Here is a 25,585-nt window from a genome sequence, read left to right on the forward strand (position 1 = left end):
AATATTTCACATAGCACACACAGTATGATACAGACTGAAGCTTTAACACATTGTGAAAGTTAAATATCAAGGAATGTTTGAATAAAAAAAATGCCTACTTTCTGATGTGAATGAGAATTTATAAAGAAGAAAGAAGTGTGGTGAATAATATATGATAATGCAGATGTTAATCATACAAAGTAAACTGGAGCGGACCCTAAACACACTTTGATCCGTGTAATAGATCTTATAATTTGGATTCAGAGAGTTTATAAATGTTGTTGTTCATGCAAAGTCACACACAAATCCGATTTCATTCCATCAGCATGATGTTCAAAATTGAAAGCATATCAGCACTTCACTGAAATGAAAAACAGGAATAATGATAATCAACACTGATTTGATGTGAATCACTTTTGTCGATGGTTTTCATTAATGGTTTGATAATGCATCGCTATGAATTATGGAATGTAATTACTTCCTCTCATAAAGGATGCTTTAGTGTCTCCTCTGCAAAAAGAGGTAATAAAGGTAGCACTGAAGCACATTTCCTTTTGAGAGAACTTAACTAGCTCTGACTGTGGCCACAGAGACTTCAGGTTCAGTGTTCAGACGGATCAGGCCTGTTCAGTTTCCACCTGCTGCTGACACAACTCCACGATTCCCTCAGGGATTTGAATTCCAGGTGCAGAATTTTAACCAGGGACAACCTTGGATCAAAGCTGGACAACTGCTCAGCCATTGAGTCCACTTCTCTTGGAGGACGGTGTCTTGTTCTTGGCTGGGAAAGATGAACTCTGAACACTTACACATGTGAGTGAGAAGCGGGGAGAGAAGCTGCTGCCTGCGAGTTTGCTGTAGGAGAAGTGCACTGGCAGAGAGAAGAGAGCTTGAGTTTGACCAGGTACCAAAGCAAATTTTTCATACTGGACAAATAATGTAAATATGACGGTGTATCACAAAAGATTGATATCAAACTGATCACTTGACCTATATTATGTTACTTGCTCTTCAAGTGAATGAACAAATGGCGAAATGAAAAGCCGAACAACAATGCTGTTTTTTTTAGAGAGTCTTAGCTTACATGTGTGTTTATTTCATATTTTCAGTTATTACCTTACACAGCTAAATAAAGCACTCTAAATCGGTTTTAGTTATGCAAGAAAGTGCAATAAACTACAAAAAAATTGAAAATCGTTTTTGTTTTTTTAACATATATTTCTAGTTAGAGAAATTTAAGAGGTTTATCCCTCAAAACTGTAAATACAAAAAAGTTGCACAAAATAGTTTCCCACCACAGGAAATTTATTTTGAGTGTCTTCATAGTTTTATTTTTGAAATACACCAATTTTTATATACTGCAGGAAAAACGAAAAACAAATATTATAGTCCTAATTTGCAAAAAAGCAGCATATGCATCTAAATAAATTATTTCCAGCAGTGCAATTTGAGTTCTAAGCATCCCAGACACGACACAGAAAGTCATAAAGTCAAACATAACTTTTAAAAACACCAGTATATGCTCATGAGGCCCTGATGGTAAAAAACTACATTTCCGCGAAAATGACGCCACTTCCGGTTTCGGGGCAGGTAATGCGATAGTTCACGCTGTCGTCTATTGTAACTAGGAAGTGGTATGAACAGCTGATCGGATCGGCAAAGCGTGTTTCTGGAATATTATGTTTTTGTTGCTGCAAGTGCTTTTTATGCAGTTTCTGCAAAGCTATATGTGGAAGGAAACTGTGACCTAGGACAAGCTGATGGCATAAGATGTAAGTACAACTCCTCCGGTTTCATATGCAAAAAAAATTATTGCTAGCTTACATGGCTGCAGTGCTACCGGGATTTAAAAGTAGTTGCGCAAAACGGAGCGTGCCCGCTCTGACCGGTTTTAAAGGGTTAAAGCGTGGAAGTACTGACCTTACTTTGAGTTTGATTCTGTAAAAAGTGACAAAAACATTAGCTGTTCACTGCATGGGAAGAAAACATTCTTTTTACAGCGAAACTCCCCCCCCCTCCCCTAAACTTCCGAGCAAGCACTGAGTACGCTGCCACGGTAATGTGAAATTCACAGAGAAACTCCCAGATCCTTCCACTGACTGCTGCGACACACCTGCACCAGGGCAAACCTCCGCCTGCCCCACTCCTGCTATACAGGTGAAATAGAGCAAATAGAGAAATAGAGCAACAGGATTGCTGAGTCTTTGATTTTATTTATTTTCTGCTGTGTTTTACTTGCATCTATTTAAAAGAGTGAGTGTAAATGGCCTGCATTTGTATAGCGCTTTTCTAGTCCTTAACATATTTGACATAAGATAAAAAACAACAACAACATGAAATCCAACATACCTGATAAAAAAGGTAAAAGAAAGAAAGGCCTCCAAGTAAATAATTTGCCCACTCCAGCTTCTACGACCAAATACAAACAGTGGGGAAGAGGGTTAGCTCAACCCACCACAACTTCCAAGCTAGCAAGGAGTATATATTCATGCTAGCATTTAGGGCACCTAAAACACATTTATGATACACACATACTACACACTTATAATGTAGCCGCTAAACTGGTGGAACTAAATCTTCACCACCACGCCTATACAAGCAGAAAGGGGAGTGAGTGGGTCAGCGCTCAGAGCACAGAAACTTAGCTGGCTTCAAACACACCATTTATTTTCAGGATAAAACACAGTCTGAACCCCAAATACAAGCTAAAATCCCCGTATACAATAAAAAATAGTGTTTACAAGCCGCTAAAAACCCTGCCGGCAGGAATGATTAAACGCTAAAAATACAAAGCTAAATGAATGTTTTTCCCTATACTAAAAACTCCCCCCCCAGGGTCCTAATTCTCCCAGTCCAGCAACACACGGGCAAATTCTCCTGAGCTGAGAGAGACAGGAGAGGAACTCCTCTTCCGGGATGTGGACTCTCGCCAGCAGAAGACCAGGGAGGAGGCTCCTATCTCCACCTGACTGTGCGCAATCGTGCAGTCCAGCTACTCTCCACCTCCTCGCACGGCCTCCCTTGTAGCTCCGCCAGATGCCGGCAGAGGCGTACCCCTGCCCTACTGTGGATTTCACGCGTCGCCTCCCACGGTCGCTATTCTGTCCGTCGGGACTGGATCGCCGGGTTATGCTGGCCGATCGCCGAATGTCTCGTGGCGCCCCACAGTCAGGCCGGAGGTCCTTCTGTTCATATGCTGGCTTGCACCCGTTTTGTTTTCCAGCTCTCCACTTTTCGTGTGTCTCTCTCTTTTTTTTTGTCTTTGCGCTCACCATCTCCCTTAAGTCAGTTTGGTGGCTGATAGGCCACCTCGGGGAACGCCCCCACCTCACAGGTGTCTAAAATTGTCCGCTTAATCCACAGTGGAATAATAAAAAAACATATTGTTCAATCAACACTAAACACACACTATAAATATGGAGATAAAATCATGCAATAGGAATATCAATAAACAAACATGCAATATCACTATTACAATAAAATCATGCAAATAAAATCGACACCCTGTACCAACACAGTCTGATCCAAAACAAAATATAAAAACACAATTTTCCACTGTGTGACATCCCCCCACATTTTACCTGTGACAGTCCCTGTCACCCTAATCAAGCGACCTGTAACGGGCGGGTGGCTGACCAAAATTAGGCCTCATCGAGCGCCGTACCTCTGACAACTCTCCCGGCCGCTGGGCTGGAGCGCTGGGCACAAAACCATAAAATGGAGGCTCAACTAGCACCTCTCCCTCAAGGCTGACTTCTTGCCCCTCTGAGTGGTAGTCTGCTGCGGGGGTAACGCACAACTTCAGTGCATTCCGATGGAGGACCTTCTCCCCCCCCCCTTTCTCCGGACGCACCCTATATACTACACCGGTATTGCCAACTTCTTCCACTACCACATACGGCTCTGAGCTCCAACCTGGGTGCAACTTGCCTTGTCCCTGCCTATTCCTGTCCCTTATCCAAACTCTCTCGCCTGGCACCAACGGCAGGGCCCGCGCACTTCGGTCATAAGCCCTCTTGTTTTGGGTGGCTGCTGCCCTCATCTTCTTCCTAGCCATCTCATAGGCAAAAGATAGTTTCTGGTGGTGGTCCTTAACCCACCCTCCCAGGTTGTGGCATGGGGAATCCCGCTCAACACCTAGGTTCAAATCCACTGGCTGCCTCAAATGCCGCCCAAACATCAGGTACGACGGCGCATACCCTGTGGCACTATGGACAGTATTATTGTATGCTTGTAAGAGCTCTGGGAGGTATTCTGGCCACCTCTGTTGTCTCTCTGACTCTAAGGACCGAAGCATGTGCAGCAACGTCTGGTTCATCCTCTCAACCCCACCATTTCCAGCCGGATGGTATGGGGTGGTCTTGCTTTTTGTAATGCCATAGCACTTACACAGCTGGTACATCAGGGCAGACTCAAAACTACCACCTCTATCTGAGTGTAGCCTGGTCGGGCAACCGAAGGTCTGAATCACGTGAGCCCAAAGAGCATGCACCGCAGTCTGAGCAGTCTGGTCTTTGGTAGGAACTGCCCAGGCGTACCGTGTGAAAAGATCAGTCATAACCAGAATATTCTGGTACCTGTCTGTGGGCCTCCCCAATGTAAGAAAGTCCAGGGCCACAACCTCAAGGGGATAGGACACAATAACGGGATGCAAGGGGGCTCTAGGCCTATTTCTATCTCGTAGGCCACACGCAGCGCACCCTAGCTGGAATTTGCGCACCTCCTCTTCCATGCTGGGCCAATAAAAGAAGCGACGTATCCTGGACAGTGTCTTTTCCGCTCCCGCATGCGCCGCTGTCTCGTGATACTTCTCCCACACCTCCTTGTGTCTCTCTGCAGGACATAGGATCTGAAGGTACATTTCGTTAGTGTTAGGGTCCCTTACCTCTCTGCACAGCGTACCCTCGCAAACCTGCAGCCTTCTCCATTGCCGTAATAACTTCTGTACAGGGCTAGGCAGGGATCTCCTCGTTGGTGCATCAGGCGGGATTCCCTGTTCCACATGCTCCCTCAGGATGCGCAGATCCATGTCCCTTTCTTGAGCCTCCTTCCAGTCATTCATCTGTGGCACCAGCCCCTGTGGCTCCCGATGTGGAGCACTCGTGATGTTTATGTAAGCTGTGTGACAGTCTGTGGGAAATCTAGAGAGAGCATCAGCATTAGCATTCTCTTTTCCAGCCCTGTACTTAACCTCGAAGTCAAAGGATGCCAGCTGTGCCACCCAGCGTTGCTCTGTTGCCCCAAGTCTAGCATTCTGTAAGTGGGCCACAGGATTGTTGTCGGTATACACGACAAACTTGGCACCTGTCAAGTAATCCTTGAACTTCTCAGTAATGGCCCATTTTAGAGCTAAAAGTTCCAGTTTGAAGGAGCTATAGTTTTTGTCATTTCGTTCGGTGGGGTGTAAGCTCCTGCTGGCATATGCAATCACCCGTTCCTTGCCATCTTGCACCTGAGCTAACACAGCACCTAAGCCTTGATTGCTGGCATCAGTATAAAGTGCAAAGGGCTCCAGGAAATCTGCATAAGCCAGAATAGGGGGCTCGGTCAGAGCACATTTCAAGCTGTCAAAGGCTTCCTGACATTCAGCAGACCACTGGATCTGCATGCTTGACCTGCTAGAAGTTCCCACGAGCAGAGCATTTAAAGGTCGAGCCAACCTAGCAAACCCTGGGACAAATCGCCTGTAATAACCTGCCAGACCAAGGAAGGCTCTGACCTGCCGGGTGGTAGAGGGAACAGGCCAGTTCTGGACAGCTTGGATTTTCTCAGGGTCCGGTCTTACCCCTTGTTGGTCGACAAGATGCCCCAGGAACTTCACCTGACGGTGGAACAGCTTACATTTGTCCAGCCTCAGCTTCAGACCATGTTGCCACAGCTTCTGCAGGACATTCTCCAATTGCTGTAAATGAGTAGAGAAGTCAGGTGAGTAGATTATTATATCATCCAGATATACCAAAACCAATTCAGAAAGGTGACTACTTAGACACCGCTGCATCAGGCGCTGGAAGGTGGCAGGGGCATTACAGAGTCCAAAAGGCATGCGATCAAACTCAAACAAACCCAGAGGAGTGGTAAATGCAGTTTTCTCCCGATCCTTAGGATCCATTTCCACTTGCCAGTATCCACTGGCAAGATCCAGTGTGGAAAACCACTCAGCTCTGGTCAGACATGTTAAAGTCTCTTCAATTCGGGGGAGCGGGAACGCATCTTTATGAGTTACTGCGTTTAATTTTCTGTAGTCTACACAAAATCGCCAACTGCCATCCTTTTTCCTCACCAACACAATGGGGGCTGCCCAGGGACTGCTACTCTCCCGAATGACACCTTTTTTCAGCATATCTGCTAGAAGTATCTTAATCTCTTTGTACATCAGTGGTGGTAAAGGACGATACTTTTGTTTAATGGGTGGTGTATCACCTGTGTGGATCTGGTGTTGGACCAAATCAGTTCTTCCGTAATCCTCCTCATTTACAGCAAACACCTTTCGCCACCTCTGCAGCAGGGTCTGGAGCTCGACCTTCTGCTGGGGGGTCAAGTCTATGCCGTTAAGCAGTTGACTCACCTCCTCTTCAGGGATCGCAGGCTCTTCGGGCCCAGCTGCTTCAACTACGCCCACCTCGATCACACCATCGGATCCCATTGTCAGGCTAAGATCACTGTCCATCTCCACGTCCGACTCCTCCACCTGATACAACTGGCCCATTTTCTGGTAGCGTCCTATAGTCACTTCGTATGGATTAGGGTTACAGACCCGGATGGGGAGCCTCCCTCCTTTGACTACTGACAGGGTTCGAGCTACCCCCCAGGGTCCAGCATCAGGTAAGGCTTCCACTAGTGCCAAGCGTTCTGTCCCACCCTTACCTTTACACGTCTGGCCCCAGACCACCATTTCACAGTTCGGGGGCACCTTGACTCCTCTGCGGCTAGCAGGTCGAACATAGCCTAGAAAGCCATCAGTCTTGGTGGTAGCAGTCTGTTGACAGACGGCAAACGCCTCTTTCCATGCTCTGCGGGACTTCAGCCTTTGAGGATGAAAAGCAGACTTGCCCTTGGCAAAAACATCATTCCAGCATGCACTAATAACATTCATACCAATAATTAAAGGGTGCGTGGAACAGTCATTTCTCACAACCACAACCCCTTTTTCTGGTATCTCCACCCCTTCTACCTCAAAATCCATAACCGCATAGCCTGAGTATGGTATCTCAAGTCCATTGGCTGCCTTTAAGGCGAACAACAGGGGTGTGTCAGTTTTATTCACTTCAGGGAAATGGAGATCCATTACCTGCTGTTGCACTAGTGTAACCTGAGAGCCTGTGTCTAATAATCCCGTCATCTTAACCCCTCCCATACACACCTCAATGAGTGGACATTCTCCCACAAAAGCTGTACTGGCCCCCTGATTGTTTGAATAGTCCCTTGTCCCCACCGCCTGGGCCTCGGCAGCGGGGTTTATTAGTTTAAAGGTGGTTGCTGGTCTAGTGTGCTCGGACAGAATCTGGCAATATGCCCAGCTTGTTTACAACGATGGCAAATGGGTTCTCCCTCTCGGGTCCAGTTATTAGCATACCCAGAACGCTTTGGCTTAAACCTTGATTTATTAAAAGCTGAGCCGGCTGGGCTTTGCTGTGGCAAGAGCGGTTTAATTTCATTAACAACATCTTTAACAAGATCTCGCATTTGACCCTTGACATCCTCCATAATTTCTTTTTTAAATGTCTCTTTCCAGTCCGGTTCATAAGGTGGCTTAACACACCTGGACTCACCCACGGCCAAGCACGTAGTTTGCAATCCCTGGTGTCCCAACTGTTCCTCCTCTAGGAGCAACGCCTCCCGATGGACTGTTGCAAAATCCTCTTCTGGATGGTGACGCACGTAGGCTCGCAGGGTTTGTGACAACGGGCCCTCCCGCAGGCCCAACAGCATCTGTTCCTGTAAACACTTTTCAGTAGGTGCTTGATTTGGATTGCGCTGTTGTAGCCTGCAGTGCAACTCCCTCAACCTTAAGGTAAAAGATTTTACCGACTCATTTTGTTTTTGTATACAGCTAAAAAACTGCGACCTCAAAACCGCTAGGGAGGTATTGTCACCATATAGAGAATCTAGATATGCGAATATTTTCCTAATCTGGTCTCTATCTTTTTCTTCTAACACGCTTACTTGACGCTTTGCCTCACCGCTTAAAGCCCCAATTAAAATTTCTACTTTCCGGGCCTCGGCTATTTCTTGAGCATTCAATAAACCTTGTATTTGTTCTTTCCAGTCACCATATGAAACATCTGTTTCAGGACCCTTATATTTTGGTACCCAAGGGGCACCCGGATACACCGGCATCATCATCTCTATATCTGCACTCCAGGTGCTGAACACTGCTCCCCAAACTTGTATCCTGTCGACAATAACATTAACCAGCCAGCCCACCAAGATCAGGAGCACCTATCATAGGAGGGGTCTCATGAACGCCATCTTCGACTGGGTCAGTGGCGGATTGCTGATGGATCCATGATAGTGTGCGGTCATCACACTCGCCAATGCTGGAGACGGAATCCACAGTACGGGTGGCAGGAGGTACGCTCCTGTGTCCCCAAAAGATGTCACAGACCCATCCAGGTCAGACTCAGGGGGGCCACTGACAACGCTCACAGCAGGATGTGCAGGATCGTCGTTCAATGTTGTATCCAAGGGCAAAAAGTTAACTTGAAGGAGCAGGTTGCGATGCACCACACGCTCATGACCTTCTTTGTCTCTGATACGGCAGATGTGAAGAGCAGGATCCAAGTCGACTACCGTGTACACAACAGGTCCCCATTTGTCAGAGAGCTTCCTTTTTCCTCTGACTCCCTTGTTTGCCAACAACACCTGGTCCCCTAGTGATAGAGGCAGACCCTTCACCTTTCTGTTGTACTGGTCAGACTGGTGTCTCTGCTCCATCGTGATGTGCTCCTTGGCTTGGAGCATAGCAGAGCACAGGTCATCCATCAGTGACTTGACATAGATATCATAGTCACAAATGGTGTCATCATGAAGGACATCCCGAAACATGAGGTCAATTGGCAACCTTGGGACCCTCCCAAACATCAGGTAGAATGGCGCAAAGCCGGAGGTCTCGTGTGCTGTACAGTTATACACAAACGCTATGGACTGTATCATCTGCGGCCATTTCTGCTTACATCTGGGGGGGGAGGGACCGTAACATGTTTCCAAGGGTGCGATTAAATCTCTCTGTGGTACCATTACCCATGGGGTGGTATGGTGAAGTGTGGGATTTGGCAACACCACCCAAAACCAGAAGCTCTGCAAGCAGCTCACTCTCAAAACTAGCTCCCTGGTCAGAGTGAATGCGCTGAGGGAAGCCATACACACAGAAAAATCCATCCCAGAGCTTTTTAGCAACTCTCTTAGCTGTCTGATCCGGGCAGTGGAATGCATGTGCTAATTTTGTGAAGTGGTCAGTAATCACAAGGACATCCACAGACTTGTTGTTGCTGTCCTCAGCTGACCAGAAGTCAATGCACACAGGTTCCAGTGGAGCACAGGTCTTAATGCTTTCTAACGGGGCCCTAGCTGCTGGCTCTGGGGTCTTGCTGAGAACACACCTGCGGCAATTTCTCACATGATCGCGCACATCCTTCTCTATATCATACCAGAAGAAACGCTGACAAGCCAAGGAGAGTGTGAGTGTGCGAGGTTGACCTTGATGACCAGCATTGTCGTGTATGCCAGACAGCACCACTTGTTTTAGGGAGTCAGGTACCACAAACTGGAATCTCTTGTGTTTGGCCAGTGGGTCCCTCACAACTCTGTAGAGGACACCATTGAGGAATGTGAGCTAATCCCATTGTTTCAGGAGCAGCAACGTATGTTGGTGCTCTGACAAATGGGGACCTGTTGGGTCTGCGCTTACGCTCAACATAGCGGGCTACTCTGGAGATCCCCTGTTTGATGAGACAGGAGATCAGCATGGGACAGCGCATGAAAGACATCACAGTCAGGTGGACTAATGGAGGTCAGGTGACCAGCGAGGGATGTTGCACGCTGGCGAGAAGCAGACTCCCACTCACAGAGGGAAGGCATGTCATCAGTTGACAGAGACACATCAAGCACAGCAGAGGGTGGAGCACTGCGTATCGATTGAGGTTGACAGGTCAAACGGAAGGCATCTTGGACACTGGCATCTTTCACATCAGTGATTTGTTCTAGCAGCTCAAAGTAAGGCTCCAACAGGAGGCGCTGGGCCAAAGGCCTCACAAATGGTTCCCTGCTCAGGGTGTCTGCCACGATGTTCAGCTTTCCAGGAGCATATTTGATCTCAAAGCAGTATGGTGCAAGCTTAGAGACCCAACGCTGTTCACAGGCATCCAGCTTTGGCTTAGTCAGAATGTATGTGAGAGGATTGTTATCAGTCCAGACAGTGAACCGGTGACCCTTGAGCCAGTGGCTGAATTTATCGCACACAGCCCATTTCAGAGCCAAAAATTCAAGCCGGTGTGCTGGGTATTTGGCCTGACTGCGGCTGAGAGACTTACTAGCAAAGGCTATAGGTCTTGCTCTCTCCTCACCAGTTGGCACCTGGGATAATACAGCACCCAGCCCATCCATGGAAGCATCAGTTGAAAGGATGAATGGCCTCTCAAAATCAGGATGTGCCAGCACCGCACAGCTGAGGAGTGCACCTTTGAGTCCCTCAAATGCCTTCTCGCAAGCAGGAGTCCAGTCTTGAGGGGTGAGCTTACGAAAGGTTCCAGGTTTCCGACTCCCATGGCAGCCTTTAGTCCTCTTCTGACCGGCAGTTAGAGCAAAGAGTGGCTTTGCAATATGAGAGCACCCTGGAATGAAATGCTGGTAAAACATCACCATGCCAAGGAAGGATCTCACTTTCCTTTGAAAAGGGGTGCGACCGTCACCATCCATAAGGTCAGTCTTCTGAAAACTGGCGATAACCCTCACTTTATCCCGATCAACCGAGACACCACCAGCATCCACGACATGACCCAAAAACCTCACATAGCGTCTGAGAAAGTGACATTTTTTCTGCGTCAGCTTCAGATTGCTAGTCCTCAGGCGAGAGAAAACAATCTCGAGACATTTTAGGGCCTCCTCTTCTGAAGGTGCAAACACCAGCAGGTCATCAAGATAACACAGGAGGCTGGAAAAGTTCAAGTCACCAAAGATGCTGAGCATCATCCGCATAAAAGATGCTGGGCTGTTGCATAGACCCTGGGGAAGTCTGTTGTACTCATACAGGCCAAGAGGTGCAGTGAAAGCCATGTACCATCTGTCAGACTCATGGAGGGGAATGTTGTAGAACCTGGATGTGAGGTCCATGGTGCTGAAGAAAGCATTCCCACCAAGGGCAGCAAGGCAGTCAGCCTGATGGGGCAGTGGGTGAGCATCCTTAACGGTTTTGGCATTGAGCCAGCGGAAGTCAGTGCATATCCTCAAGTCACCTGACTTCTTCCAAACCATTACCAGTGGTGCGGCGTATTTGCTGGTGGACTTACTGATGATGCCTTTCATCTCCATGTCTGACAGCACCTCTCGCAACTTATGATAGTGAGCCGGGGGTACTCTGTGATAGGGAAGCCTGAAAGGGTGGTCGTCAGTGAGGTGGATATGATGGACAAAGTCTTTCACCTCACCACAGTCCAGTTTGTCTCTAGAGAACACATCTTGGTAAGTCAACACAAGCCCCACCAATTTCCTCTTCCACCCATCTGACACTTCACAGCCCTCAATGTCAATATCAGCCAACCCAGCGTCTTTGAGTAGCTGTGCAGAGTCAGGCACAGAGTCTGATGAGGGAGGATTGCAAAATGCATGTAAGAAGAAAAATACCTTATACAGAGAATTTATAATGAACAGAAGTACAGAAGCTGAAAATAAATACAAGAAATATAAAAATAAATTAACGAGTATTTTAAGGTCATGTAAAAAGGAATACTATGAAAAATTACTGATTATGAATAAAAATAATATTAAAGGGATCTGGAAAACATTAAATACCATCATCAAAAAGGGCTCGGGGCAGGCAGACTATCCTTCGTATTTCGCAAATAATGATAGAAATATTACTAATATGAGAGATGTGGTAAATGAGTTCAATAAATTCTTTGTAAGTGTTGGGCCAGACTTGGCTGAAACAATTCCTGATATAACAGATTCTGTAGAGAAAGAAACTAGACTCATTGACCGCAATCCTCATTCAATGTTCTTAACGGTGGTGGAAGAAATGGAAATCATTGATATTGTTGGGAAATCACAAACAAAAAACTCTACAGACTCTGACGACATTGATATGGAAATCGTTAAGAGAGTGATAGAGGGCATTTCCAAACCCTTAACACACATTTGCAATTTGTCCTTACAAACTGGTACATTCCCAAAACAAATGAAAACAGCTAAAGTAACACCACTGTTTAAAAATGGTGACAGACACCAATTCACAAATTATAGGCCTGTCTCTCTACTTTCTCAATTTTCAAAAATACTGGAAAAAGTCTTTAGTAATAGACTTGACAAATTTATAGATAAACACAAAATAATAATGGACAGTCAGTATGGTTTCAGATCAAATAGATCAACATCATTGGCATTAATGGAACTGATCGAAAATATCACCAACAATATAGATAAAAGACAATGTATAGTTAGTGTATTCATTGACCTAAAAAAAGCTTTTGACACAATTAATCATGACATATTACTTGATAAACTGGAGTATTATGGCATTAGAGGAGTGGTGTTAGAGTGGGTAAAGAGTTATTTGAGAGACAGGCAGCAATTTGTGAAAATTGGGGAATATCAATCAGAGTGTATGGACATTGTTTGTGGAGTTCCGCAGGGGTCAGTATTGGGACCAAAGCTGTTTATCCTCTATATCAATGATATATGTAGAACATCAGATATACTACAGTTTATTCTATTTGCAGATGATACAAATATTTTTTGTGCTGGAGAGAATTTACAACAGCTTTTGGAAATTGTCACACAAGAAATGATTAAACTGAAAACATGGTTTGATAGAAATAAGCTATCATTAAATTTGGAATTTATGTTATTCGGAAATTGTAAAAAAGATGCAGGAGCAAAATTATTAGTAAACAATGTTGAAATAGAGCAAGTTTCGGATACAAAATTTCTGGGTGTGATAATAGATAACAAAATCTGCTGGAAACCTCACATAAAGCATATACAAGCCAAACTGTCAAGAAGCATCTCCGTACTGAGTAAAGTTAAATATTTTTTGCCTTCCAAATCACTTCGGGTACTTTATTGTTCACTTATATTGCCATATTTGGAATACTGTGTGGAAATTTGGGGAAACACATATAAAACTGCACTTCAACCAATATGTAAAATTTAAAAAAAAAGCAATCAGGATGATTACTAAAGCAGGATTTAGAGACCATACTAACATCATGTTTTTGAAATTAAAAATACTGAAGTTTATGGATCTTATAAAATATAAAACTGCAAAAATTATGTACAAGGCCAGATACAATATGTTACCAGGAAATATACAGAGGATGTTCTATGACAGAGAAGGGAGACTATGAATTGAGGGGGAAATTGAATCTAAGGATTCTTAAAGCACGGTCAAAGGTCAAAACCTTTTGTGTCACTATTTATGGGGTAAAACTGTGGAATAGTTTTACTATAGATCTACAGCAATGCTCAGGAATTAGTAAGTTCATGAAAATACTTCGAAAACTGATTTTGGAAGAATATGATACCGATAAAGATGATCACCCATTGTATGTATAAAAATATCAAATTATATCCAAATTATATCAATCACGGTAGCCATGTTTATATAGGTTCTCCTCGTGTATTGTGTGGAGTATGTGATGATGGGAATTAGGTGAATTATGTGGGATCAATAAGATGTTGAGCAGGGGTAGGAATTAATAAGTATGTTCATACTTCTTCCTACTCCTTTTCAGACCAAACATTGTTACATTATGTCAGACGATTTTGTTTTATTTCATTATTTTTATTTATCTGAACACATACGTGTGTGTGTGTATATCTACATATATATTCGTATCTGTAAATGAAAATATATGTAGTGTGTATATATTGTTTTTTTGTTTTATATGTCTGAAACAAATAAAGATACAACAATACAATACAAAAAAAAAACTGGTATGCTGGTCAGTCAGAGTCTCGCAGAGACCTTGAGTGATGGGCAGGTCCTCTACAGCAATACAAGGAAAGACATCCGCAGTCTTAGCATTGCGACGAAGTGTCACAGGGCTCTCTGTTGGGTTAAGGACTTTCATAGGGACCCAACGATCTCCCCACATGGGTGTTATAATGTTCCCCACCATTATATTCTTTGGAGTGGAACGGGTTGACGTGGGTTCCACAATGGCAGTACTTTCTGGAGACACAAGGGCAGAAGCTGGCAGCTTTCCCCAAACTACATATTATTTTTGTGGCAGGAGAGTGACACTCTTCCGCAACCTGACTGTACCTACTTTATCTGGCATCACAGGAGCAGACCACCGTGAGATACAACTCAGCAACTGCAGGAAGTCTTCACAATCAGTGCCAGTGTAATTGGAGTTAATAAGCTCCCAGTAAATTGTATCAGCCTTCATCTTCTGAATGATGGGCCGGATCACATTGCTCCCCACAATGAGTTCATCTTTTTGCCCAGGAACCACAAACGTTGGCACAAGCAACCTAGACCCATATATTTCCAAATCACAGATGCATTTGGGTTGTGTGAGAAGGCCACCGCAACCAACCAGCACCACATTTTCAGAGACCTGCTGCGGAATCAGAGCAACACCAGCAGCTCTTAGCTTGTAATCAGCCTCTTCACTTAGTGTGCATGACATAATTCCTGAATCAAGCATGCCTGTTAAGGACCACCGGCCACTGACGGACACTGGGGTGTAAAACAACTCACTAGCCCTGCCAACTCTTTGTGAACCCATAATAACAGTCTTCTCATCAGAGAGGCCACTACAGCAGTTAACATATATGGTTTCTGGATCTGTTACATTTGTGAGGGTTTCATTAACACTGCCCATGCTACCCCTCTCGTTACATGGGCTGGCTAGTTTAAAGCAGCATTGGTGGGAGGAGGGACTGAAATGCTTTGTTTCTGGCGCAACTGTTTCACGCCTCATGTGTCCAGGGTCAAAGCGGCTGTGGCATAGCTTGTACAGCCTACAATGCAAATGGGTTGTGTGTTCATGTGAGCCACACACTCTGCAAGAAGCACGATAAGCACTGCGGTGCCCATGGGAATGACCCGTGGGTTGTGGGCACCTAGGACCAGTGGCTAGTGATGCAGTGCACATGGACAGAACCTTGTCAAACAGTGCTACCATCTGTTGAACATCTGGCTCAGCTGGAGGAGGGCCGGAAACTGGCAAAGATTGGAGCATGACATGAGGAGTCGAGGGAGGACAAGCCGAGGGCTGCTGCACACTTACCATGTCACCAGAAGAGAGAGGCTGACATGTGTCTGCAGAGGGAACAGAGGGCATAGGGTACGAGGCTGGCTCATGTGTTACTGGGACTGCTTGAGCACTACTGGAGTGGGGCTGGCTGTTAACAGTAACAGGGCTCAGATGTGGGATGGACAGACATGCTGTATTATGAGACAAAACACTAGACTGTCTTACTTTCCTCACATAGTTGTCCAGACGGTTCTGAACCTCAGCCGCAGTCCATTCCTCAGGAGCCTTCAGTTGAAAAGACAAGGCAAGACTGTGATCAGGACAGTGATTAATGAACATCGAAACAACCTCACCACTGGGGTCCTCTACCAGTTTGCCACGCCTGCGGAGACACTCATCAGCAGCGTCAATGGACTTGTTCAACTGGATCCAGTAATCCATGGCATTCTCACCTGGTCGTGGCACAGTACTGTAGAAATCTTTCATGGGCAGGCTGGAATATGTCAAGTCGCTGAAGTTAGATCTCAGTATGTCAAACACAGGAGTGATAAGATCATTCCCATTCAACTCAGGGCGGCAACGAAGTGACACCTTGACCACATATCTGGCATTATAAACTAGTTTTAAAATGAGACTTTTTCATTTGATTACATTTTATATGATGGATTATGCAGAAAAAGTAGAATTGGGCTGAAAGATCTATCGCTTTATTACCTATTCAGGTTGTAAATCATGTTTTTAAAACGTAACTTAGTAACTAATTACTTTTGAAAATAAGTAATCAGTAAAGGAGCAGGATTACTGGTTTGAGACCGGATGTAGGGTTGTACATTTCCGATAGTTTTACTTTGCGGTCAATCGCTACTACGAAGATATACTCCAAAATCATGTCCAAAACTCGAAAACGGAAAGATCGCGTTAAGTTACAAAGAGCAGAAGGTGGGAACACTCACTGCTGTTGTGTCATAAAAAATCTAATGATCAATTTAAAGAGTTTAGATCGATCAGTTGTTTACGTCACTCAACACAAGCAGAACTGCATCACTGCAGCAGAAGACACATCGTCCACATTCAGAAGCACATCTCTGTATAGTGACTGGTCTTGTGATTTAAACAGGCAAATGTTCAGCATTCAAACTACAGGTGAAAAATAGTCAAACCAGATGTTTCCCCCGTTATGTTAATATCAGCTAGTCAAGTACACACCTACACAACATGTTAACAAACCGTGAAAAAAAGCCACACAAAAAATGAACGATTGCTGGTAAGGGTTTCTATACATTAGTATTTACGAAGGGTATGTTGTGACTTACCTTCCAAATTACAGTGGTCCCTCGCTATAATGCGGTTCACCTTTCACCTCGCTGTTTCGCAGATTTTTTAGCGCAAGTTTGCATGCTTTTTTTTTTTACGTCACCTTGTGTCCTGATCGCTGCAGACGATCTCCTCCGTGACGTCTCTCCTGTACAGTACAGAATCGCTGCATCGATCACTAGCAGTGTGACTCTGAAGTGCAGTGGATGTCGACGAAACGTTTTGCACTGTCAAAAAATAAAATTGGCTACTTGATTTCACCTATCGCTGCTTATTTTTAGAACATAACACCCACGATAAACGAGGGACAGCTGTTTCTTATTAGTATTTTAAGTATTCTATCTATTTTATTTATTGAATTTTATTGTTTTATTTATATTTTGATATTGCTAGGGATGATGCAATGATCGGGGACCATTCTTAATTTCGTTGTTCTCATGACAATGACAATAAAGTTTCTGATTCTGATTCTGATTCTGATTACAGATACTGAGAAATATAACATTTGAATCCCTTTTCTCTTTTGCGCTGAGGCGCGGGGGAAAAAATCAACAAGTCGATGAAGATAATTTACAGATATATTGGGTAAATGCCCAAGACATCTATAGAAATGTAAATCGCGGCTTGATTCATTCATTTTCTTAACTTGTTTTGGACCGTAAACAAAGCGCGAATAGGACACCGGAAACAAAGCTCCCCACAGGAGTTTCCGCACCGGAAGTAGCATATGCTAACGTGCACATAGTTTTTTTTTTTGTTTTTTTTTAACGTGCTCATAGTCTATCACCTGATTTCAACAGCAGCTGACGTAGGCCGTGTCCCAATTAACAGCGGCCTCCCATGGACGAACATGATAGAGCCTGCCTGAAACTAGGAGAAAAATTGAAACGGGAGTGGCATCCAGGGAGGGAAACGTGGGTGTACGGGGCGCGGGAGCCAACCCTGATGCGCGGCCTGTGAAATGCGACCCAGGGGTACTCTGGGACCCCCGGGGTCCGGAGCTGCCCCGAAGGGGAGCACAAGGGTTAAGCCCACGTTGGCAGCTTCAGTGCTAGCATAGCCATGGTCACTGACTTTAGCATGCGACGACGTCTTAACATTGGGGTTTGACGGCACAAATTGCAGCTTTGCATTCTTAATAACCTTTTAGACAAATTGCATCAATATGATTGTATTTGGTCCCCCTTTACAAGCTGGCTTTCTGTAACTTGAAGAACAGAGGAGTAATGACAGAGTGGTGGTGTGGGAATTGGTGTGCGAAGAAAGAATAGGATAACTTCCCTTTGTTTTGTTTTTTGTTGTTGTTTTTGTTTGTTTGTTTTTAAACTATTTATTTATGTAGTTATCCTTAAGCTCTGTTATTGAAGTTTAAAATGAAATAAATAAAAATTGTTGATGATAAAAAAAAGTTTAAACTTCAAAGCTCATGCATGCATGCACATCCAGTGCTCAGTGTCTAATTGTGTGTTTGTGTTTTTACCTTTTTGCAGTAGCGCAGTGAAACATTTGGGCGGTGGATAAATAATGGAAAATAAAATTCAGACTACAGACGGCTTCAGGTGAGTACACGTGGTGCACAAGGACCAAAGCTCACCTTCTCAACCTGGACAAAATGAATTATTTTACACTGATACTGTAAACTTTTGTTTGTGTGTCAGGTTTCCATACATCGGAAACAGCTGCTGCATCTGTAATTCTGTCCGTCCTGAGGAGAGTCCACACTCTACATCAGATCCTTGGCTCACCTATAATGACGCACAGGTGCTGCACACAACTGGATCTGCAGCTTGTGAGGAACAGCAGCACTCAGCCTACATCCTGTTTTACAAGATTAACGTAAGAAGACACAGCATCTCATCCTGAAGTGAGAGAATGGCACGCCAGCTGCAGCCTAATCCAATCTCTCTTCTTTTCTTTTTTCGGTGCCCAGACACCCTTCAGTTTCATCATGTCATCCCTAACAATACAATGTAGAGTTGGATGGAGGATGAAGACAGCAGAGAGCAAAAGAAACAGGTAAGAGCAGACAGGTAGTCAGAGTTAACAAAAACTTTTAAAGCCAGTGTAGCTTCTGTTTTGAACACATTTATTGATGACAATTTTACATAAATAAGCAGTGTGTTATACTGTTATCAGATGTGGAGTCTCACGAACCACTTTAATAGTGACTTGTGTCTCAAATACTGTTTATTTGTCTTAGTTACAGATAGTGAAATAAAAATGGAACGAGAAGCGTAGGATTTTGAATTGATACCATTGGTGCATCTACTAAAGTTCTGGGGTCAGTTTGAATATCAGTGACCTTGACCTTGAGTTCAAGTTTTCTGAAAATCTTGTGAATGCTACAACTCTGTGACGAGAAGTAAGTCTCCTAGGTCTTTAAATTTGTATATAGGTGAATCTAGTAGGAAGCTGAAGGGTTGCACTGCGGGCCATCTGTAGAGGTGTAGAGTCAACAACCTGTCTGTGAACGTGGACAAAACAAAAGAGATTGTTGACTTCAGGAGAGCACAGTGGGATCACTGCCCACTTAACATGAATGGATCCTCTGTGGAGGTCGTCAAGAGCACCAGATTTCTTGGTGTCCACCTGGCGGAGAACCTCTCCTGCTCCCTCAACACCAGCTCCATAACTAAGAAGGCCCAGCAGCGTCTCTACTTCAAGCAGAAGCTGAGGAAAGCCCATCTCCCACCATCCATTCTCACCACCTTTTACAGTGGGACTAACAAGAGCATCCTAAGTAGCTGCATCACTGTCTGGTATGGTAACTGCAGCGTATTAGATCGCAGTACCCTACAACGGATTGTGAGAGCAGCTGAGAAGATCATTGGAGTCCCTCTCCCCTCCTTATAACACCCGCTTGCTGGAGGACCCCACACAGCCTTCAAACACACTCTTCACCCTGCTGCCTTCTGGAAAGAGGTCCCAGAACATCCGGGCCCTCGCTACCAAACTACGGAAAAGTTTCTTCCCACAAGCCGTCAGACCCCTGAACACTCAGTGACTGCACTGGCACACGCACACCTTCACACATGTCACTACCAAGCACTTATCTGCAGTATCTCACACTCATACACATACATACAGACACCAAGTTACTTTTGCACAATACTCAGCATTTTGCACATTTCCATTGTCTTGTGTCTGTATCGTCCTGTTCTGTCTAGTTTTGCACTGTTTTGTCTTGTTTATTTTTGCAATTTATGCACACTGCACTTTATGTAGTCCTGGGTTTGTCCGTATATGTCATATATAGCACCAGGGTCTCGGAGGAACGCGGTCTCATTTCACTCTGTACAGTACCTCTGCACGTGGTTAAAATGACAATAAAAGCCACTTGACTTGACCTGTATTTTGTAGCAGTTGCTTGGAGACGAGCACCATACAGTTCAAATGAGCATACATTCCAAAATATGCAAATGAGCCCCATACATCATAATGCTGATGTTTGCTGTTCAGGGTATGAACGTTCTATGCTGAAAGTTTATAAATATACAACCTTTGACTGCTTGTTTTCAGTTGAACTTTTGCAAAGCTGAGGAGATTTTGGCTGCGATCACATCAAGTCCAAAGATGTTTAAACTTCTTTTTCACAGAAAGGTAAGTTTGAAGAGACTCGCAGCACATTTCTCTGAATGTTTTCTTATGGTAAATAAGCATTTTTGAAACTTTTAAGGAAGCTTCTTGGATGATTTCTGTAAAAACTGAATTTTGAATCCAAATGAAGGATATTGTATTTTCTTACCATATACTTTGTTTTATGCCATTACTGATGTTGCTTTTCTTGTTTCTAAACAGAAATCACACAAACAAAACGTGGCAGAGAAGGAAATTCCTTCTACGTCTCATCAGAGGTAAAGAAATGCGCCGCTCTTTAATGCTGCTGGAGATATTTATAGCAGTGGTTTAGTTGGAGCTCTTGTTGGAGTGTAAATGTTAGTTGGAGTGTAAATGTACAAAATACATGATTTTGTTCCATTACAGTTATTAATTTTTATCTGCAATCTCCAGCATGTACTCCTTGTTAAAAATTTCCACTTTGAAAAATAACATTTACACTTTTGTCCTCATCAGCATCCCGGATGCTTGTGTTGCTGAAAATGGTCAAAAGAAGAAGAGAAAATGGAGACACCTCTGCTGTTCCTCGGTTTGCTTTTACACGAAACATATGAAATGCACATTCTCTTTAAATTGCACTTGTTAATTTAAAGTGACTTTACTTTTTTAATAAACTTATGTTTGTTCGTCCTCTGCAGCAAACTGACAGCGATGCAGAGGCAGAGAGCAACACTGTGAAGACACAAAAAAAGTGTCGCTGGTTTCTTTTTAAATTCTGGAAGGTATGTTTTATGGAAAGAGTCACTGTCATCAAGCATTTACTCATCACAGTTAAATGCGAAGAATTAAGAGCAATTTAGCACATCCATGTCCTCAAATTAAGTTCAAAGATGTTTAAACGTTTTTTTTTTCACAGAAAGGTAAGTTTGAAGAGACTTGCAGGATGTTTCTCTAAATATTTTTTATGGTAAATAAGCATTTTTGAATCTTTTAATGAAGCTTGATGGATGATTTCTGTAAAAACTGAATTTTGATCAAAACCAAATGAAGGATTTTGTATTTCATAGGACAAACTTTAAAACTCAATTTAAAGCATGAATAAATTGTTTTTAATTTATTTAAAGATATTCCTATATATCTGCTTCATGAGCTGACAGCTCACTGAAGTGATAAATAATATGAAATAATACCAAATTTTCTAACTGGACACTTTTCATGGAGAGACTCCCTTGGTATGTTTGTTTTATGCCATTACTGATGTTGGTTTTCTTGTTTCTAAACAGAAATTACACAAACAAAACGTGGCAGAGAAGGAAATTCCTTCTACGTCTCATCAGAGGTAAAGAAATGCGCCGCTCTTTAATGCTGCTGGAGATATTTATAGCAGTGGTTTAGTTGGAGCTGTTTTATTTCCCTTTTATTGGCATTTTTCTTCCACCTTGTGTATTTACATCTTTTTTACTACTTTTGGACGTCCTCCAAAATGTTTCAACTTCAAAGCTCATGCATACATGCGCATACACTGCTCAGAATCTTGACATCTTTCCTAATTTTGTGTTTGTGTTTTTACCTTTTTGGAGCAGTGTAGCATGCGGTGGGAAAAAAATAGAAAGTCAAACTGGGACTATAGACTGCTTCGGGTGAGTACACGTGGTGCACAAAGACTCACTTTGTCAAAGTGGAGAAAATGAATTATTTTACACTGATACTGTAAACGTTGCGCGTGTGTGTCAGGTTTCCAAACATCGGAAACACCTGCTACATGAACTCCTGCCTGCAGAGCCTCCTCAACATTGAGGAGTTCATAAGAGACATCAGGCGTCAGGGGGTTTTGTGGAGCACAGATCCAGAAGCTCAGCTCTTAAGGTGCGCTACGTCAACCTTCTACTTTCTTCAAAAACCTGAAGAACAAAGAGATCTAACAGCAGAAATGTCTGTTTACCCTTCCTTTCTACAGAAGGCTTATTGATGTCAGGGACTGTCACGAGTCAACAGATTATGGCCTTAAAGATCACCACCTAAGAGCTTTTAAGAAGGCATTCAGCAGTCAAGCTCCTGAATACACCGGCAGTGCACAGAAAGTGCGTCAGCTATTTGGACATTTCGTTTTTTGCTTTACCTTCTGATTTTGATGTACTGTTTTAAATCTCTCTGCTTTTCTTTCAGGACGCTCATGAATTCCTAACATTGTTCCTCGATGAGGTCAAAAGGCTCGCACCTCACCTGGAGAGGAACGCAGCTCTCCTGGGCCAAAGTTATAGCTGCCCAGTAGAAGACCATCACATTTTTAAAATGGAAAACATGAGGACATGCAAGAGGTAAGCCTGTCTTTCAGAAACGCAGAGCTGGTTGCAATATTTTCATATACCTCTTTTCCACGTACCTGATCTTTACTTTAACTACGTTACTCCTGAAATGTGTAGCTGCGGTCACCAATCATCACAGCAAGAGGAATTCACCAGCTTGTCTCTAGACCTTGTTCCAGAGGGGTCTATTATAAACATGTTAGAGACATACTTGAAGGTAAGATCACAAATTCCAATAGAGTTGTCGTATCAGCGATCTTAACACACCTTTTTTGTTAGTGTTTGTGTGCATGTGTGTGTGCATATGTTGAGATTTCTTTCTACCATAAAGCCTGTTTTCTCTGTGCTGTTGTTCAGGAACAAGAAATAGAATTTCGCTGTGATTGTGGAGGGACGGCCTCAGAACTGAAGTCGTCTTTTGATACACTGCCAAGGTGAGTAAGGTCACATCAGAATTGATCGACTGACCAGGTTTCCAAACTGTGGCGCATCAAATATCAGAGTTCTTCGAGACAATACTTGAGCAGTCGTTTTCTCCCATCTTCTGTTTGTGTTTGACACTCATTCTTCTTATTTTCTACCTTGTTTGTGTTTTTTTTCTTTTCTGCCAGAGTTCTGATCTTGCATCTGAAGAGGTTTGGCTTTACACAAACCTACAAGATTAAGAAGGTGGATGACCCCGTCAGGCTGCAGAGGGACTTGGTGGTGCCATCCAATCAGGTAAAAACAGACTGCAGAACGTCTCAGGCTACGTCCACACTAGCCCGGATAGATTTGAAAACTCCGTGTCCACACTGGCGTTTTCAGTCATTTTCAAATAGTTGTGCGTCTGCATTGAAACGGCCGAAAACGCTTACGTTCCAGTCCTGCGCATGCGCAAAAGTGAGTGAGAATTACAGAATTTGAAGAAAAGCTATCCGGAGCATGTACAAACTGATATTAATCTTTTTTAGGGCTGTCAAAGTTGAGAGCAATCAAAACAACTGCTGTCTAATGCACTCGGCTTATCTTTGTTTAATTGCTCACATGACTGCATCACATGACCAAAATGCGTCATCGTTTTAGAAAGTCTGCGTTTTCGAGTGTCCACACTGCGATGGGACAACTCCGTTTTGAAATGTATGCGTTTTCGAGAGCGTTTTCAAGATGCTGTGTTTTTCCTTGAGGAAAACGCCGTCTCGGTGTGGACGGGAGGTCAAAGCGGAGAGAAAACGATGCGTTTTCAAACGAAAACGCATTAGTGTGGACGTAGCCTCAGCAAATCAGCTTAATTATGGCACTGATGTGAGACTTTATGAAACTAACACTCTTTGGATTTGTTCCTTCTCAGGGTGGTGGCTGTTATAGTCTTTGCAGCATCATCAGTCATTATGGAGGCACAGAGTCAGGTAAAACAACAGACTTGTGACAAACAGAAAATGAAACTTGCTACTTTTCAGTGAAGGACTCACACACAAAAGCTTTTGATGTTCTAAGAAGCACTAAGTCAAAATCACTGTTTGCTTGAATCAGTTGACTTCCAGAAGTTGGATTCATTTGTCTTAATGTGATTTCAGGACACTACATCTGTAGTTCTGTCCATCCTGAGGAGAGTCAGCACTCTACATCAGATCGCTGGCTCACCTATAATGACGCACAGGTGCTCCACACAACTGGATCTGCAGTTTGTCAGGAACAGCAGCAGTCGGCCTACATCCTGTTTTACAAGAGAAACGTAAGAAGACACAGCATCTCATCCTGAAGTGAGAGAATTTTTAAATGTCCTGTTACCTTGTTAACCAGTTTTGTCTTCATTCTCAGTTCTGAAACAGGAAATGGAAGGAAGGAAGGAAGTTAAGGTCATCATCATGCTGAGAAGGAAAAGCAGTCGTCCCAGCCCACCATCGCACACTGGAGGACAAGTATAGGTAAGTATTGCCCTCAGGAGGGAGGGTCCTGCCAGAGAGCCTGGTCCTCCCAAGATTTCTTCCTCCAGGAGGGAGTTTTTTCTTGCCACCGTCGCCCCACATTCACTGGTCTCATCAGCAGGGACATTTTTAACCTCCTAAGACCTGAACTTTCATGGCATGCATTTTTAATTCCTCTGTGCCATTTAGGTTGATTGGGACCCGATGAAGGTAAAAACCAAGACATCAGATTCAGACTATCTTTTTTTTGTTTCTCAAAAGAATGAGATCCACATATGAGGACATTCATTTTAAATTTCGATTGAACAGTGGCAGTGTCATGTCCTCCCTCATAAGTGGATATCAGGTTTTTGAAGAGCAAAATTTTGTATTTTGGTCTAGACAACCCAAAATGTTATGTCTACATATGTGGACACCAGGTCCTAGGAGGTTAAAACAAAATCTACTAGAGATCGTCCTTTTCTGGACCAGTGTTTGGCTTGCTCTCTGGGAACAACAAATTAGTGCTGTCAGCGTTAACGTCATTTTACCTAATGACGTTAACGCTGACAGCACTAATTTGTTGTTATTATTATTAATATTATTATTAATTTATTTGTAAAATAAATTAAATTAAAAAAAACCAAAGAAATGATTTAATTCTTTATTTTATTTTGTTTTATTAAAATCAAAATAACAACAAAAACAAAAATAACTAATAAAAAAATATTAAAAGTATTCAGCAGTGTTTTGTGAAATTTGTAATGAGCCTTAGTTAAGTTGATGTCACAGAAGTTTCTGAATCATTTAGATTGTTCAACAAACTGATTCACTCAGGTAAAGATGGTGAGCTGGAGCAATGGTACCCTTGGAGTTCAGTTTAAGTTTTCAGACAAATATTCCCTCGATCAGTTGCAGCTTCTGCTTTTAAATAAATGATTTAGCTGCAAATGTTTAGCTACAGGTAGCAAAGTCCAAAAGTGACACCAGCCAAACATGCAAAAAATGCAAGATGGTGGTGCGCACAGATACAGCGGCTCTATGCTCTCCACTTACCCAATTTCACTGTGCAAGAAACTGCACAATGACAATAAAAAGCTCTAAGTCTAAAACAGTTTCCTGT

General features: G+C 43.4%; 1 protein-coding gene across 2 annotated transcripts; it reads left to right on the plus strand.

Annotated features, from left to right (window-relative positions):
• Nucleotides 1–88: 88 nt before the first annotated feature.
• Nucleotides 89–25,200, plus strand: LOC146549618 (ubiquitin carboxyl-terminal hydrolase 37-like). Of its 2 annotated transcripts, XM_085261357.1 has the most exons (18): nucleotides 89–883; nucleotides 18,203–18,271; nucleotides 18,371–18,548; nucleotides 20,232–20,312; nucleotides 20,511–20,566; nucleotides 20,787–20,859; nucleotides 20,969–21,052; nucleotides 21,554–21,609; nucleotides 21,854–21,910; nucleotides 22,005–22,136; nucleotides 22,228–22,351; nucleotides 22,437–22,588; nucleotides 22,694–22,793; nucleotides 22,934–23,010; nucleotides 23,188–23,296; nucleotides 23,907–23,964; nucleotides 24,133–24,290; nucleotides 24,377–25,200. In XM_085261357.1, exons 2-18 carry the CDS (start codon nucleotides 18,237–18,239, stop codon nucleotides 24,380–24,382), a joined length of 1,536 nt encoding a protein of 511 aa, XP_085117483.1. In that variant the 5' UTR covers nucleotides 89–883; nucleotides 18,203–18,236; the 3' UTR covers nucleotides 24,383–25,200. The 2 variants fall into 2 exon arrangements, with proteins under 2 accessions (XP_085117483.1, XP_085117484.1); XM_085261358.1 differs by lacking the exons at nucleotides 89–883; nucleotides 18,203–18,271 and adding an exon at nucleotides 18,643–18,728 and having other exon boundaries at nucleotides 18,417–18,548.
• Nucleotides 25,201–25,585: the final 385 nt, after the last annotated feature.

This window comes from Mchenga conophoros, linkage group LG22, assembly GCF_057382185.1.
Source record: "Mchenga conophoros isolate Kocher_MC1m ecotype Shallow Benthic linkage group LG22, M_conophoros_male_GT1.1, whole genome shotgun sequence".
Lineage (NCBI taxonomy): Eukaryota > Metazoa > Chordata > Actinopteri > Cichliformes > Cichlidae > Mchenga > Mchenga conophoros.